Below are 17,901 nucleotides of genomic sequence, written 5' to 3'. Positions count from 1 at the left end.
AAACCACCTCAAACCTCATTACCTTGCACAGAGACCCTGTGTGACTTGTGCGTAAAGGTAAAAAAGTAAATGGCAACCATCACAGAGCACCAAGGCTGGTTGAATCTCCAAACAGTGTCCCAACAACAACAGTGCTTTAGGGCATGGGGCCATATTATAGGCTTCTTTCTAAAGCAAAATCGTATACAAATGTAAGATGAAACCAATCATGATATTGATTGAGAAGAATTAAAGAATAATGTATTAATTGCCTAGATGTGAGAGAATGAGCAGCGGCAGATGCTGTGACAATATTTGGAGATTCTTCACCGTGAACATGGCAGGGAAGCACCCAGCCTGCCCAGTCCTGCAGTCCAGCTCAGTGCCAGCAGGGGGCAGGAGCAGGAAGGGTGCTGCATGGGTTGGAAGGATAGGGAGCACCACAGAGAGAAGCGTTGGGGTGCATCTATGCTTGAAGTATATGTAAATGCTGAAGAAGAATCCATTTACTGAAATATGACTTGAGGGGATTCACTAAAACCTACAGCTTTATGTATTTTGTACATGATGTACAAAGGGCAACAGCAGGATCCAGAACACATAATCCTAAATAATGATAAAAAATCTATAGAAAAATTAATAATTAATCCATGCCATCAATATATAAAGAAACATATGGCTCACAGTGCGCAACACTGGCATGCACATAGAAGCAAGCAAAGCTAGGGGAGAGGACAGGTGCTGTACATGTAGGGGAGGCTTGGCATGTTTTTGTAGGTAGAAGTGATTGAAATGAAACAGTAGCAATTCAACCGTTTTATAGAATACAAGGAAAACAAGCTGCATTAGGCCCAATAAAACGCACAATGATCCTGACCGACAGACAGATGCGATGTTGACATGGTGCAGCCGATCACTATCTCCACTAAGTGTCTCCTGCAACGCTACTAGATTTCCTTTAATCGAAGTACACAATACTGCCGGGTCCTTAATCTCACAAGGAAAATCCAGCTCAATCCATACCACTTAAAAAGGTATGTCACCCGCTAAATGACCATTTGTTCATCAATGACTTAGCCCCCGTGACGTTTAATTCATGAAGGAAACCTTCATTTGGCATGCCTTAACAGTAAACTGAGAAAAGTAAGGTGAATTAAAGCCAATGGGGGCATGCAAACAGATATTTGGGCTAACACTGTCCATAACCCCCCATTTAATTAATTTCAAAGTCGAGGCAAAGAATAGAAGGTAACACGCATGATTAATTGATATTCAAACGATCAGTTTGATCATTATAATGCCACGTAAGGTCATTACAAATAGTGAATACAAGCCTCATCCAGAACTTGATGGTAATTAAAGAGAAGGTTCAAAAGTTTAGCAAATCTACTTAGGGGGCCAGAAGAATCCGGACCATCATGCATCTCTCTATGTCCCATAGATGTCCAGACATGCATGGGCAAAACCTCAAACTTACTAAGACAGTCTAAAAGTCTAAATCTCAGCAGTTATATTTAGAGGTTGTGCAAAGCCAACAGTAGAACATGTGCTGTGTGGGTGAATCGAAAAAGCCAATTGGAGTTAATGTAATATTGGCCAGTATAAGATGAGGCACTGCTTGGCTCAATCAAAAAACGTATAGTGGATTTAGTCTTTCCTTCCAAACCATGGGCTCCCAGTGTCCACCTGGTCAGGGTGGGGTTAGTTACGAGTGAGAACTTGGGAGGGAGAGGACAAGAAAGAGGAGGAGGGACGCCGAGTGGTCGATTGTCGACTTAGGGATGAGAGGAGGATGTTTTGGTGAGCGGGTTTTTAAAATCTGACCTGGGACATTGTTAACATAGCAACCATCCACAAGCAAGTGGCCATCCTTGGGGTCGCACAGGGGAGGTAAATAGGGGGTGTAGGAGGCGCTGGCTCTAACATATCGCCAGACGCAACCTGTCGGGAAATGGAGATGTAGAAGGAGGAACACATCAAATATGGACCCGACTCAACGTCACAGATGGATAAAGAGAGCAGGAAAGACATAAAGTATAGAGTAGAGTAGAGTAGAGTAGAGAGAAAGAGAGAGAAGAATGCTGAGAAAGAGAGTAAAGGTAGAGAAAGAAAGATTTAGAGTAAGAAACGCCCGCAACAAAGAGAAGTAAAGTGAAAGAGGTTGCAAGGAGCAAAACAGAGAGGAGGGGGAATACAATGTCAACAAAAATAATTTACTTCTGCCTGTGCTATCTAACAAAACGTTCTGTTAAGAGGCCAATTTTAAATAAAAGCATACTCTAGGCCAATTAATTATAACCTTTCAAAGGCTGATAAGGAAGTATAATGGACTTTGTTCAGAATGATGACAAGATACTGAAATAATAAACACAATAACAACACAACTTAAACTAAGTATACATAAACAGTCTGTGATATGAATGATATCAAATACGTCGGATAAATGAAACGAGATCTATGTAAATCAGATTTACAACCCAAAAACAGTAATGCAAGTTTTAGTTTTGATGTGTTCATTAGGCATATAAAAAGTAGTATTAGTGTTGTTAGATGACGAGTTCTTCAAGCAAGGTGGGAGGAAGACAGGCAGAGAGTGAGAGACAGGCAACGAGAGAGGCAAAAGAGGAGAAAGACTGAGAGAGAGTCCGTGATATCAGGAAGAGCTGTTTGCTGTTTAACTAAATACTCCAGACTGTAGACTGAAGTGAAAACTGCAGGTGAAACTGGAAAAGGTTTTACCGGAAATATTCCTGATTTGTGTCTAATCTTAAGTTTTCTCAGATATTAGTGTTATTTGTTTTTCTATCTGGATACAAGATGTAATTCAAACAGGAGCGCAAGTGATACATTCAGGTTAGCATCAAGCTAGCTATGTTTGACAAAAGCACACCAGAAAAACTACAGAAAGCCCAGAATTATGATGAATGATAGAAGCAAAATGGGAGGTCATAGGGAGTCATGAGGGGGAAGCAGGGGGGAGTGTTCTGGATCCTACATGTTGATATGGACATGGGAGACGAGTCAGCGTTTCTGGGGTCAGCAACTACACAAGTTATTTGTCTATGAAGTTACCTACGGATGGACAGATCTGTGATATCTCTATGTGCACAAAGACCGGATGTCAGGATTATAATCAAAGGGCATAATCAGGGAGTTTTAGACTCAAATGTGGGAGATAAATAAACTATAAAAAATCTACAGTTATATGAATTTAGTGTATGAAAAGGCAGGAAGTTGCTAAGAAAGAAGAGAAGTTTAATAGAGACAGAAAATACAAATTCTAGATATAAAAACTGTTTGAAAGATGGTTAAAAATTGGAAAATTAAAAGAACAAATAGACAACGAAAGAAAGAGTGAACTAAAATAAAAGGAGAAACCAAAGAGATAAAGGAGAGGAAACTATGCTGTAAAACATTGGAAAAGTAATGATAGGAAAAAGGATTTAGAGAGAGGAAGCTTTGCTCCAGCAGTTATTTCAAACACATGACAAGATGCTAACATAAGAAAACCCCTCAAATCCAGTCACCAGCCTAAATTATAATAATTCAGAACGTTGCCTTAAGACTCGCTATGTCTTAAGTTGATGCAACTTACTGTACATGACAGTGGTAGCATTAAATGATTTGACTGAAAAGTTAAATGGCATAGAAAAATGGCAAACTGGATTTGCAGGGTTGTTAGGGAGGTCTTCCAGGCTTCAGCTAATGTTAGGGATGGTGCATTTACTCAAGTCAAACAGAATACATTTGCAATTATATCATTAAATACAGTCACCGGCATAGAAACATCTAGAAAGTGTTTTCTTTTGCACTTATTAAGTCAAATCGGTCTCAGCCCTTGGCCGTGGTGTACTCCAAACAAGATTGAAACTGGCAGGTTTATGGAGACTAAAAAAGGGGCTTTGTTACTAAAAATGAAGAATTCATTTGGCTTTGATGACTGCAGTGTATGCATGTTGGTTAAAGAAACCTAGTATGTTTATTTCCCCAGTCAATAACACATTATTGCTTGTAAATCATCTATAATATGATTTAAATGGCTGCTGCTTTTAAAAATGATCTCTGAGCCTTGTGTTTTTGGATTGTAGTCATTGAATTTGAGAACATTTTTACACTGTTGTGTGGAACTTAATATTGTCTATATCCAACAAGACGCAAAGTCCTCCAGCCGGTGAGGAAACTATTACACAAACGCATAAGGAATCCTAGTAACTATTTAGCAGCAGTTTTATAATGCAACAACTTCAATTTAGCTCAAAGTACACCCGCCTTAAAACATAAATCAGAGAGCATGCAGTCACTCGAGATGAAGCATAAACTATTACACACATTTTTGCCTAGAATATTTAGAGACTTATTGTATAAATATATGAAATGCAAAAGGGCTAGTGTCACTAACATTTGAGTGCAATAGCATAGCATTACATTCACTTAGAAAATAACTTTAGTTAGGTTGCCATTTTACTCTTGACTGTCTGCTGCCAGCATTATTCAATGCTTAATTATTTTTGATACAGGAATTGATGACAATGCCAATTTCAGAAATTAGTTTTCCGTCATAGAGAGCAGTATTATTGATTGAGTTTTGTTAAATGAAATTAATAACATCCTTTCTTGTGTTTATGTGTATGTGCTGGCATTTATGTAATATATGTCGGTCTAAAGCTATCAAATAGTGTGCGAACTAACACACAGATGTTATGTCCTGAGCTTATCTAAATCTTAAAAAAACACTCAGCCAATGGCGATAGTGATCTGATAAAGCGGCCACTGCAGTCAGCTCAGCTGTAACTTACCATCCTGGTGGACACGCATGGCTGAGGCCGTGATGTCAGTGGTGACGTTGAAGTATGGCAGCCACAGGTCCTGGGGGCATAGAAAGTACTAAAGTGTCCTAAAGGTACCTTTTTCCAGTGACTGCTTCAAAAACATAAACCTCTCAGGGTCTTGCAGACCTTACTGCAGCAAAACATTTTAAAATATTTGAACTCCAAACTTGAGAAAGACTTTTTAGGAGATTCCTCACCTCAGCTTGTTTGTCCAGAAAGACTTTATAGATGCTGGTGTTGAAGGCAGCCCCAGAGAACATGGAGGTGATGGGATAGGTCAGGTCCAGCACTGTTTTAAATACCGAGTTCATTGCCTGTACAGTCAAGTTGGACACAAGTTTACTGTTAATCATATATTTTAGTGGAACATGTCAGGTTGTTGCTTTTCATCAGTTTTTAAGCCAGAGATGGAGTAGGCCTACTCGAGTCCTGGACTCGCGCACTGATTGACGCGGACTCGAACTCAGACTCGTGAATTCTCGCGCACGATGACTCTGAATCTGACTCGTGAATTTTTCGCCCACGATGACTCGGACCCAACTTGTACATTGATGCTCCGACTTGGTCTCGGATTCGAGCAAGTTTTGTTTTGAGTCAGATGTACTCTGTCCTGGCGTGTGCACCTGCTAGGCGAGTTCACATACTGTGCCCCGCTATTCCAGTCTAAAGATGTCTGGAGACCCACCCCGCATCATGCTGTATGCTTTAACACATTTTGCTTCGACATTGGGAAAGAGCAGCGCAAAATGCTCGTTAAATGGAAAATGATTGAGGAGAAGGCTCCGTAACACATTACTCTAAGGATCGAGTTCAGACATATAGGGTGTCTTGAACACTATCATCAGAGTAATGTGATCTAATCAATAAATAAAGATTTAGCTGATAACACGAAAACACATGGCTACTTAATATGCAGAATGTGTCATTTTGCATGCTAAGTAGCCATGTGCTTTCTGGGGCTTGATCTTTATTGATATCATTTAAACATTCCCTATAATAATTGTAGCATCCCCGGCTGAATGATGGTCAGACTCTCCAACTGATGGTATCTGTTTATTGCACACCCTTGCTTGTATACAATCATTACCAACGTAAGAGCTTGTGCCCTTATCAGCCAGGTGCTAAAAACCCAATGTAACTATTTAGTATATGTTAATTTATTCGTCATCTATCCGTCATTATACATGTGTGTTTACACTGCTCCTGTTCATTAACTTCGGGTTAAAGTTCCTTCAAAATAAAAGTTCCGATTTTATTACTATCAAAACGAAAACTTTACCATAAGAAAATATTGGCATACAAATATAATCACTTCTCTAAAAGGTAACTCATTTTAAATATAGTTGGACATATTAAAAGGTCATTTACAATAATAAAAATAATGATAATAATAATAGTAATAAGCTTTATATTTGTATAGGACCTATTACAAGAATTGTAGCCAAACTCGCTTCACAGCAGTTCAATAGACACATTAGTATGACATAACAGGATAAAAGCAATGTAGAGGAGCAGCTACATTTCAACACATATATCCACTAAGATTAATACATGAAGACTTGTGACTCTGACTTGACTTGGACACTCCTTGGGTGACTCCGACTCTCCCTAGGTGACTCGGACTTGACTTGGACACTCCTTGGATGACTCGGACTTGGACTCGACTCCGACTCTCACTAGGTGACTCGGACTTGGACTCAAAAAGTGGGGACTCAAGAGTGACTTGGACTCGTGAATTGGTGACTTGACTACAACACTGTTTTAAGCATTTCCCTTTCAATATTTTGCAATACACCAAATTAAAGGCTGCTCATTAACTAACCCTTTTCATTTACAAGTAAAATGTCCTAGTCTAAGACAGAAATGATTGAAACATTTATATAAATGCCAGCTGTACCTTGGACCACTCTCTGGCTCTCTGCTTGGTTCTGACGGCACTCCTCTCCTCAGCGTACAGTGCACCAATGAATGAGCCGATTGAGGTGCCACCCACTATGTCAATAGGAATCCCTGCTTCCTCCATAGCTTTGATCACACCCACATGAGAGCAGCCTCTGCATGAGGAAACACAAACTGTCAGGTACACTAGATCAGGGGTTCCCAAACTTTTCAGCCCGCGACCCCCAAAATAACAGTGCCAGAGACTGGCGACCCCCTGTCGACAGGGGGGGGGAGTGGACGGGGGTCCATGAGTGTTTTTTATTGGTTAAGTGGTCCTTGGTATAAACAAGTTTGAGAAACACTGCGCTAGTGGATTGTCAAAGGGGGAGCCTCGTTATTATTAATAATAATAAATAAAAAAATAAAAATTAATACATTTTTTTTTTAAATTTAATTTTCCTGTTTTTTTTTGTAATCATCTTGCGATCCCCACTCAGGGTCTCGCGAACCCCACACTCGATAACTGTTTATGTTGTTAGTTTGATATAAAAAAGTATAGTATAACATTTTTACATTACAAAATCCTTATCCGCATTAACCTACATTTTTCACAAAACACAAAGGCTTTTTAAAGTCTGTAGACGTGACTCACCGGGCTCCACCTCCTCCCAGCACCAAGGCGATGCTGTTTCCGGTCAGAACTCGGGCCAGCCTAGAGAAATCACTGTGCCTGTCTGCCGTTTTCTCGAACACCTTTTCATATACATCCCTCTGCACAAACATAGAATGACACATGAACATCACATCAAAGCTGTGTTTTTTATAAATGCACTCTGCAGTTTTGAAAGGACCTGATTCTGAAAGCGGACAATTATACAATATATGTACATGGCAAATTAAAGAATAACCTTTTATTTTTAAAGCTAGGAAAGAGAGTTAACTTTGCTGCATACTATTTTGCTGGGGCTGCGTCTGGAGAAGACCCTGCGGGGACACTTGAGGTGCAGATGTCCAGAGCACCAGCTGCGCATGTTGAGCCACTCGACCGTCCTGGAGGGGCCCGGTCCGTCCTCTCTGTGCAGAAGGACCAGCTGCTTCAGAGCACGAACCGCTGTGTTCTCCAGCATCTGTTCCAACTGGAGGGGGGGGAGACAAGAGGACGGAGACAACATTTGAAAATAGACAAAGAGAGTACATGTATTATTATTTGTATTTGTAAGTCTTATTGGTTAATATACTGTCCCCTCTTTCTCTTTCTTATTTCCTAGGACCAAGCATACCTGTCCCAGAGCAGGTTCCTGGTCCCCCAGGCCGACGATGAGGATGCAGTCAGCTTGGCGGATGCAGCGCTGAGTCCATGGAGTCATGCTGCTGTCGGTCTGATACAGGACAATCCGATTGATATCCTCCTGCTGGGCCAGCCAGCCGGAGAGACGGTACTCATGGACACTGACGGATAAAGGAGAAAAGTAGGAATAAAGTGATGGAAAAGTGTCTCTTCTGGCAGGGTTTTATAATTAATCGCTGCCATGCGATTTATCCCTTAGAACTGAGAGGCTTTTATAATAGTTAGACTGACCTGTCCAAAGCAGAGGCACCCAGTCGCTCTCTTATAATTTCGCTGGTTAATAGAAGAGTTGGACCTGCAAGTGTCAAAGTGAGACAGACAAACAACAGAGGTGGTGGAAAAATATATTACTGGAGAAACAGTTAAGAACATAAAACTAATATTAGTAAGTGATGAATACTTTTGTTATAACCAAACAATACCAGACTCAAGATAAAAAGGGTGTAGTGGACACGTGAAAACTGTGTGGGCCTACCGATGGCACTGAGGGCATGGCTGAGCTCCAGGTTGAATGCATTAATGGGCACATCATCACACACAGGCAGGACAGCCACCGTGGAGAGGTTGCTGGCAGGGTTGGTGACATCAGCACTGGCTGTCATCGTGGGCAGACTCAGGGCTGAGCCTGGAAGAAAGAAAGACAGAAAGTATGTTAATGGAGTATAATGTATGTTAAAGAACGTCTGTTTGTGTGCACATCAAATGCTACTAGTCATCATCTCACCTGAGAATGGCCCGCGACCATGCTGCAGGTTCCCCAGAATCTTCTGTCCTAACAAGTGGATCAGCCTCGTGACCACCTAAACACATGACAAGCATCAGAACCGGTTCAGCCGCAAACACAACCACAACCAGATCTAGGAGAAGTCACTGACCTGTGGATATCGTCTTTTGATGTTGTTGAGCGTTCCCTCTGGAAGTTTGACCAGCTCTGTGTCTCTCACAGCGTGGACGGTGGTCGCTCTCGGTTGTCTGGTCAAGGCCTCCACCTAAAGCATTACACTAGATCGTGAGATGTTTCAGAACCAATAAAACAGAATTATACTACAGAGGTCTTTGAGCTTAAAGAGCCTGTGACACGAACCCAACAACTGTTGTGCAATGAAATAGTGGGCTACTAGTCATCTCGAACCGTCAGTTTAAAAAAGAAGGTGCGATACCGTTCCGATAAATATCAATAATTTCGAACATCGCGGGAAAATTCCTTCGACTCATTTTGAGGTTTTGGGGGAAGCCGGAAGTGACGTCAATGCGGGAACGCTTCACTGTGCGGCGAGAGAACCAAACACGGACAAAGTGTGTTGTCATGCGTAGAAATGGTGAATTACTGAGTTTAGGCACGTTAATAACGTTTTAATGAAGTTGACTACAGTATATTCATATTTGTCAGTGCTTTCATGTCAATTCGGCGAACATAAACATAAATGATCGTGGTGAAGATGATGATTAAATTAGGATTAAAAATAGGTAGTGAGAGCTGCTGAATTTCCTCCCGTCGGATGTGATATAAAAACAAATCGATTATTTTTGTAGTTGTAAACTCGTGGATGAAACTACATTTATTAGTGCTTTCATGTCAATTCGGCGAACATATGATACATTAAATGATCGTGAGGAAGATGATTTACAAATCTTTTGTTTGAGCTGGTCTGCATTTCCTGATGAGAAAACAAACCTTAGCTTTTTGTAGTAGTCAATGGTGTAGTGGGCGTTGGACGCGGGGGTACGCCGTACCCCCACTTATTTGAAGCATGATTTATTTTTTTAATACATCTAAAACCATTGCCAGTGTTATCAGTTGCAAGTGTATGTTTGTTGTAATAATGACGAAAACATAATAGGCAGATTTCACAGTAATTATAATAAAAACGTAGCTCAAGCATTTATGCAACTTGATTTGAAGCGTGTATGTGTGTGAGGGGCAGAACTGTGTGTGTAGGGTGACCAGGTGTCCCGCACTGTGCGGGACTGCACACACAGCATTTTTATTATTTGTCCCACGTCCTACACATTGAGACTATCACCCGCATTTGAGTGATAGTCGCGCAGAAAGGCCGGATCGGTTCGCTGACAGCCGGCACCGCCCTTTATTATTATATTGTCTAAACGGCATCATGTAAGTTGCGCTGACAGGCGACACAGAGGTCCCCAAGCCCCCCCCCCCGTTGACAGTTCACGAGCACGTCCATAGTGTCTCCCGTCCACCCACCACCCCGTCCACCCAGTAAAAACATCCCCACTACACCACTGGTTGTAGTAGTACACCAACATGGATTAAACGTGTGTTTTTTTTTACCACAATGTTGGGGAAATTAATGGATAAAATGCACGGATTATTATTATTATTATTATTATTATTATTATTATTATTATTCCCACTCCGATCGGGACACTTGGTCCACCGTTTCCCCGCAGCGAGGCTCCCCCCGTTGACAGTTTACGTGGGCTGGGCTGGGTGCAGTGGCGGACTGGCCATCGGGAGGAATCCCGATGGGCCGGTAGCGAAGTGGGCCGGTCGGATAAGTCATTAGCACATCCCCCACTCCCCCCGTTGACAATTTACTAGTGGTACCAAAGTGGGCCGGTCGAGAGTCCCGGGCTGATTTTTAGTCCCAGTCCACCACTGGCTACATGACCGTATGATCGCCCATATTGACGCACCTAATTCCTAAACTTCTAACAGATACAAAATAAACCGATCCTTCAGCCTCATATGAGCTCCAGACACGTTCAAAATTAAACTGTCATCGCCGTCTGAGCTTGCTGCTGTGTGCGCCATCGTGCGTTTTCATGCAGATGCTGGGATCCTGAACGGTGCAGCTGGAGCGCTGTGCCCGCAATGACGTCACACATCATTTGGCGGGACTTGAAGAATCCCAGAGAAGATCCAGAAAATGGTCAACATTGAAGGGCAGATTAATGGTTATCAAAGTACAAATATCCAAAATCAGTTCAGTAACGGTTTTCAAGGGGACAATATTTACTCAAATTGATGGGTTTGGATGATGGGGGGAAATCGTGTCACAGGCTCTTTAAGGCTAGTTGGATTTAAGAATGTTTTGTCTTTTTAATGCCACTGGGGATGAAAATCCTATTTCCAACTGCTTATCTTTTTAAAGACATGACAGTTGAATACCTATTAAGGCCATATTTTCAGATTGTTTAATTTAAAGCCCTTTAAAAATGTGTAATGGTCTGTGGGAAGCCAGTTGTAAGAAGTTGAATATAAAGACAAATAACCAATCAACCTACATCATTGATTGGAATCGTTATATTTTTATATAAATATATTTCAAAATATGAAATATACAGTGTCTGTTTTAACTACCAATCTAGTAAAGAAATCATTTTTATTTATACTGTCCGGGTGTGGTTACATCTAATCAGACAACATAGTAATCAACTTCAAACAAAAATACCCAATAACAGCTTATCAACACATTAAATGGATAGCCATTTTTACCTTTTCAATCTGCTTTTAGCTCAATATTTGATTTTGCTGAGATTTATTTGACATGCAGGCAGAATTCTCTGACTGAGGAGAGAAAGACTCACCACTCCGATGAGGTCTCCTCTGCCGTATTCCCCAACAAGTTCCTTCTTGCCGTTGGACTTGCGGATAACTGAACGCAGACGACCATTCAGAACAATGTAGGTGCAGTCTGACTGGTCATCCTGTCTGTATATGTGAAGAGAAGAAACACAGATATTACAGAAGACAATACATGGAAATGAATACACTGACCGAGATCAATTTGCACAGGAAAGCTCAATATTTGCTAAACCTGTAGAGAGCTCTGCCAGCCTCCACAGCCATCCAGTCAATAGCAAAGTCCATCTGCCTGACGAACGGGGACATGCGGATAGCCACGGTGTGAGCGGCACTCAGCACCACGCTGGGCTGCTCCCTCATGATCCTGCAGGGGGCAGCACACAGGCACAGACGTGAGCCATACTGGCTGTACAGTATCAATACTGATTGGAAGCAGATCATTTATAGCTCAAATTATAATGATTTCAACTAATTATGAAGGAAATAATGGAAAATTATTATTAAAAAACTACTGAAGGTTTCTAAGTAGACCTGGGTCGCAGACTGTAAAAGGGAGCAATTACATTGTTTGCCCTGCATACAATTTTAGTAATTATGATCAGTGTAATTTTTTGTTGGTGAGTTAGTTGTTATGTTGTTGTATTTACATGAAACATAATATGTCCCAGGACGCAATCCAGATATTGGATTCCCAAAAACATGTTGTACATAAAGCTTCAATAAAAAATTGAGGGTTTTTTCCTTGTTCGTGAATTTTGAAAGAGATTGACTCACTCGTAGAAATCTGACTTTGAGATCTTGACATAAGTACACTCTCTGATGGCTTTGATGGTGAAGATGAGGGGCTCTCCAGTGAGCACAGCGAGCTGGCCCACCATCTCCCCCGGGTGGGTCACAAACAGGCAGACGGCCTCCTGCTTGTCAATCATTCGCTGGTAGACATGCAGACAGCCTGACAGGACAAAGTGGAGACTTGCATCCTAAAAGAGAGAAGAAGAAAAAAGAAAGAAGGGAGGAAAAGGATTTGCCTTGACTACATACATCTGAAATTGTATTTGATTAGCGTTTATTTCCACTTCTACTATACTTTACTGCCATACACAAGGCAAAGTGCAGCAAATACATATTAAATCCTGAATCTGAAAAAATAAATTATGAAAAAATAAATAAAATATAGACACACAGGTGGCAAAAAGAGTAATACATTTAATTTGTATAGCCTATTACTTGTAAGTTAAACATTTTTAAATAAAGTGTAACTTCTTAAACTAGTTAAATATATACAAAGAAAACTGAAAAAACTGGATTATTTGTAGAAATTGGATTTGCCACACTGTTTGTAAAGACATTCAAAGCAGAGTAGATTATTTGACCTTTTTAACATATTATGCAGGTTCTATGACAAGGATTTTTAGGGGTTACATAATCAGCTTAACATTTTTTTTACAGTTTCCAAAGCTGCCTAACTTGAGACCCCTTGTATTCCTTTATGTCATTGCTTCTGTAGTTGAAGTTTATTATGAGTCTACAAAAAGAGTCCAGTAATTATTGTGTTAAGTAGGCTACCTGGTCTCCCTGTCTGGCCAAGACGGCTCCAGCTTTTGCTTGGTGCAGAGTCACTTTCCCATTTAACAAGGATGGGTCCTAGATTTTAGAAAGAAGAAAAAACAATGGTCAATTAAGCAGCATTTTTGATTAAATGTCTTCATTCTACTTGCATGGAGCTTAAACTGCAGACAAATCTGTACATGTACTTAGAGGTAGGGTATGTAAGTTTGAGAAACCGGCTCGAGATACACTTTTTGTTATATTCCATGGAATGCTCTTAACATCCCGATAGCAATGAATATTTTAAGTGCTTTGACAAAAAATCCATAAAAAAATGTCATCTGTGGAAGCCGTAATACTGTAAAAAGCACGACCAATCATCTGAGCCGGCCCGGCTAAAGTAACTGGATGGCCTACCTGCCTGTCAGCCTTCCATCTGTGCACAAACTTATCTCGTGCCCTCATTGGTCATGTGTGTGTTGGAGGAGGGGCTCTATAAGGAAGTGGCAGATTTTCTCCGGTCGTGTATTTTCAAATTCTAGCGATCTCGAGCCGGTTTCTCAAACTTACATACCTTTAAGGCATCATGCTTTGGTCTCATTACACAGACACTGATGTTTTGAAATATTAGGTGTAGAAATAACCGCCAAGAGGCACACAGAGAGGGTTTACCGCTTGTTTCATTAAATGTGTATTAACAACTTCCTACCAGACACCATCTAAAATCTGCTGGATTTTAAGTTTTATGAAGCTAATTTAGCATGCATAGTCTGTTACCTCATTTTCCCCCCTTACATATATTACCAATATGGTAATATACAGTCTGCCCCCCAATACTCTAGGCCTAGCTCCTGTATAGTAGGCCTACTGTCTGACCCCTTTTCCCCATTATAATCTGTCAGCAGATGCTGCTGAGTGATTAGTGACAATGTGTTCATTCATGCAAAAAATAACAATGTAATCAGCCTAGTGTTATTTCTTAATCCGGGAAAGTGGGTCCTACAGTATACTGTATATGATGAAATAAATTGATATATACAAGTTGTTTAAAAAAAGCTTAAAACCGGCATTTGACAACAAATGTTGCCTTACAGTTTTTACATCTTCTGTAGTGGATTTGGTATTTTATTTAAGTGCCATTTAATACCAATATATAATAAAGACACAATATAAATAAGCAAAGTAATAAAAACAAACCTCAATGTTCATGAGTTTGAGGATCTCTTTCTGAGCATCCTCAAACAAAGCAGCATTGGATCGACTTGATATAGGTGTACAAATATTGTCCACTCCCGACTCTTCCTCTGGATACAGATAGATCCCTGAGGGAACCTCGTCTACGGTCACCTTCCTCTCCCGCTGGTCCTGGGATGTAGACTGCAATGGTTCACAAACATGAAACATTTTCAATATAAACTATGACTTCTTTTTAGATTGGGAGAGCTTCGCCTGCAAAAAAGTATCAATGATCTATGAGTAATAATGATGAGATGATTAACTAAGAATTACAACCTATTAAGTGTTCGATAATATCACATACTATGTTGCTGTGTTTTTAACGTACTTTAATGTTTAATCCACTTTTATATTTTTAAAACTTCTATGTTTTAAACAATACAAAAAAAGTATGATTGCATTATGAGAACGTTTCTAGTAAAAACTTGTTAATATTTAAATAAACTGGATAAGATTGTTGTTATTCATGCCCTGCGGAAGTCTTTTTTCTGCAACACCACCAATTTTGAAAATTCCCAGTTAATTCCCATGGAAAGTTTCCATCTTTGAAAATTCCCGAAATGTTGCAACCCTAGCTGTAGTTACCCAATGTTATGTCACAAGATAAATTAACCTTATCTTCTTTGTTTCTCAAGAGTCTGCAGTGTACTGACCCGAGTAAACGTAGGAGGAGTGCTGCCATCCTCTGCAGAGACAGAGATCCGTCCCCTTTCGTACGCCATGTCAAAGTCCGATCTCAGGCCTGTCTGTAGAACTGCACAGACAAAGACATTGAGATATTCAGTATTAATTCAACAATCAGCTTTTGTTGTTAGGGGGAAAAATACTACTTCACCATATTATTATGAAATGATAGGTTATTATGTTTAAACAGATCGAATTATGGAGCAATTTTCTGAAGATCGTATTCAGATTATTTCAAATATGTTTTGCTAAAGCACAATGGCTGAGAATTGTTTTTTAAAATATCAAGTTCATTGCTCATGCAGACACAAACAGTATGTAAGCTAAGAAGACTCATAAACACTTTTTTTTTCTTTCTTCTGCATTTTTTAAATCTAATTTTTATAAATTTATTTTTATTTGATAATGGACCTGTCTGCCTTTGTCTTCATCAATGAGTGAACAAATTAGTGAAAAAAGGTGAGACTGTAGTTTGCCCTCAGTTTCACTTCACTGCTGGTTCTCATGTTTCAACATTAACACTGTGTTGTCATGCCTGCAGAGGGTAAAGATAAGTCCTTCTTATTGCACTGTGCTTCATTTGAAAAAGAGAGGAAAACCTGTCATGCAGCTACAGCAAGATAAAAAAAACAAGCAAACTAAATGGGGGTAAAAGCTTGACTAAAAATGATTTCAATATGACAGACGTGAACATGCCCAGAAACTAAGTACTGTACGTGTTGTTTATTGTAGATTGGTATGACATGAGAAGAGCTGAGGGGTTGGTATTAGGACACGGGAGCCGACCCTTTTGTGGTGCCGTTGTCAACAAATCTTCTTTCCACTCTGACCCCTTCCCCTCAGGCATCTCAGCAATGTTTCTACGCAAGTGCCTTCTCAAAATAGCACATCGTACAGCTGAAACTGAAGAACATTAAGAAAAAATGATCTCTCTGTGAACAGGGGCAGAAGTCCCTCACCGGCAATGTCCACAGGCATGGAGATGGTCCTGCTGAGAGTTGGCACTGTCGCTCCTTCCTTCCCTTGTTCCCCTCCTGTAGGTACATATAGAAAATAACTGGTAAGGAATTTAAAGAGAAACTAAACCCAAAACGGTGGCAGAAATAGAGAGTTAAGATTTGTATTTCACACAGATAATAATTTCCTATCTGTCTTTTTCTCCCTACCTGTAGCTTCACCCTTAACGGCAGCTTCTCGATGCTCCTCTGTCACAGTCAGGCTGCCGAAGCGCTTAACATGCCGGATGGGACTGGTGCGAGTTGGATGGGGAGATGGAGGTGGAAGACGTGAGGGCTGCATTTCCTACAGGACCATTGCAAATTATATGTGTATGATGTGAGATGGGGGAGAGGTGAAACAGAGACAAAGCATTAGCTTATTGCAACTCAATTTGTAATAAAAACAGCATGTGTGCTGAGTTTATAGCGCTGAATTCCTGAAAAATGCCAAACCACATCACCAGCAGATGTTTCAATGGGAATGTCTGGTGTGCTGTGTGTGTGTGTGTGTGTGTGTGTGTGTGTGTGTGTGTGTGTGTGTGTGTGTGTGTGTGTGTGTGTGTGTGTGTGTGTGTGTGTGTGTGTGTGTGTGTGTGTTAACTCACATGGCTGAAGAGCTCATTGGTGAGCCCGAGATAGTTGTGCAGGGCTAGGACTGTTACTCTTTGGAGACGAACCATGATAATCTAAACAAATAAAACAGGAAGTGATTCGTTTTTTCACATTGATGCGAACTGACACAACATTATAAAACCACTTCAGTTTTATGACTGCGTACATTTCTACTGAACGATAGAGGAACACTAGAGCGAGAAAGATAGAGGGAGAAAGAGGAACCAACAGAATTAAACACACAACAACCCACCTGTACTACCCGCACCAGGCTCTCAGGGTACTTCTCGAATATAGCAAGGAAGGCCTCTACGGGTAAACGGAGAACAGTGGAAACCTCTGCAGCCCGTGCTGAAACAGTTCTGTAAGGCTTCTGGTGGCCCTGGACACAAAGAGCCCACATAGTACTTCAGAAAATGTTCATATTTTAATAAGTTCTTACGCGAGAGATTGTTTATTCTAGACCAGGGGTGCCCAACCTTTTTTGAACCGAGAGCTACTTTTAAAGTTGCCAGTCTGCCGAGATCTACCAGTCCAAATAGAGAGGCGTAGCCATTACTGACAGCCTACTACCAGGTAAATACACACTTCTACTTGTATAAAACTGACCTTTGTACGATGAATACTTCATAAAATACTGCAGATACTTTGTATTACCTCTTTCTACACATATACAAGTATTTACCTGAAGTTACACAACAGTGTTGTTGATACAGAGTTGGAGTTTATTCACGCGTCACATACTACAGTGGGTAATGTTTTCAAGAAACATTGAACAGTGCTGCCACATATGACACAGGGAAAAAAGAAAATAACCTTTATTTGCCATTATATAAAAATAGTGTTGCTACAAAAGTATAAATTAGGCTTACTAATAAGACAACTCAGATCTGAAGCTACACAGGAATCTGCTGCCAAAGTGCAATAAAAAAGACAAAATTAATAGAATCAAACCCTTTTTTTTTGTGCATTTTAGTAGAGTATAAAAAGAAATGGCTTTAAAATAGGATGCAAGCAACAAAGTTTCTTAACCTGAATTGATAATAGACTATAATCAATTTAAACAGAACCGATCTTAATGTTTGCATTCTTATACCATTTTGTACAATAATTATAATGAATAAGTTCAAACAAACTAAAACTTACAGCTGATTAATAACGGTATCTAACTTGAGTTTTTATTATATCAAAAACCTGTTGAAATGCTACTGTTATTTTTACTGTCCCCAAAAA

At 40.3% G+C, this 17,901-nt stretch overlaps 1 protein-coding gene across 1 annotated transcript in view; it reads right to left on the bottom strand.

The window, feature by feature from the left end:
* Nucleotides 1-17,901, bottom strand: part of pnpla6 (patatin-like phospholipase domain containing 6) — a 35,063-nt gene that overhangs the window by 5,683 nt on the left and 11,479 nt on the right. The window contains exons 11-31 of the mRNA XM_079692323.1: nt 16,922-17,050; nt 16,662-16,742; nt 16,225-16,360; nt 16,018-16,092; nt 15,028-15,128; nt 14,336-14,515; nt 13,157-13,234; nt 12,365-12,570; nt 11,823-11,954; nt 11,593-11,716; nt 8,913-9,026; nt 8,762-8,837; nt 8,513-8,662; nt 8,269-8,332; nt 7,970-8,138; nt 7,643-7,825; nt 7,342-7,460; nt 6,706-6,862; nt 5,006-5,122; nt 4,776-4,845; nt 1,804-1,920 (exon numbers count right to left, since the gene is read on the bottom strand). Of these exons, the coding sequence (XP_079548449.1) occupies nt 1,804-1,920; nt 4,776-4,845; nt 5,006-5,122; nt 6,706-6,862; nt 7,342-7,460; nt 7,643-7,825; nt 7,970-8,138; nt 8,269-8,332; nt 8,513-8,662; nt 8,762-8,837; nt 8,913-9,026; nt 11,593-11,716; nt 11,823-11,954; nt 12,365-12,570; nt 13,157-13,234; nt 14,336-14,515; nt 15,028-15,128; nt 16,018-16,092; nt 16,225-16,360; nt 16,662-16,742; nt 16,922-17,050 (2,578 nt within the window). The remainder of the gene's footprint in view (nt 1-1,803; nt 1,921-4,775; nt 4,846-5,005; nt 5,123-6,705; nt 6,863-7,341; nt 7,461-7,642; nt 7,826-7,969; nt 8,139-8,268; nt 8,333-8,512; nt 8,663-8,761; nt 8,838-8,912; nt 9,027-11,592; nt 11,717-11,822; nt 11,955-12,364; nt 12,571-13,156; nt 13,235-14,335; nt 14,516-15,027; nt 15,129-16,017; nt 16,093-16,224; nt 16,361-16,661; nt 16,743-16,921; nt 17,051-17,901) is intronic.

The sequence above is a fragment of the Notothenia rossii genome, assembly GCF_949606895.1.
Source record: "Notothenia rossii genome assembly, chromosome: 1".
In the NCBI taxonomy this organism is placed as follows: Eukaryota; Metazoa; Chordata; class Actinopteri; order Perciformes; family Nototheniidae; genus Notothenia; species Notothenia rossii.
Note: the sequence above shows the minus strand (reverse complement) of the source record. Positions and strands in the feature narration are given on the sequence as shown.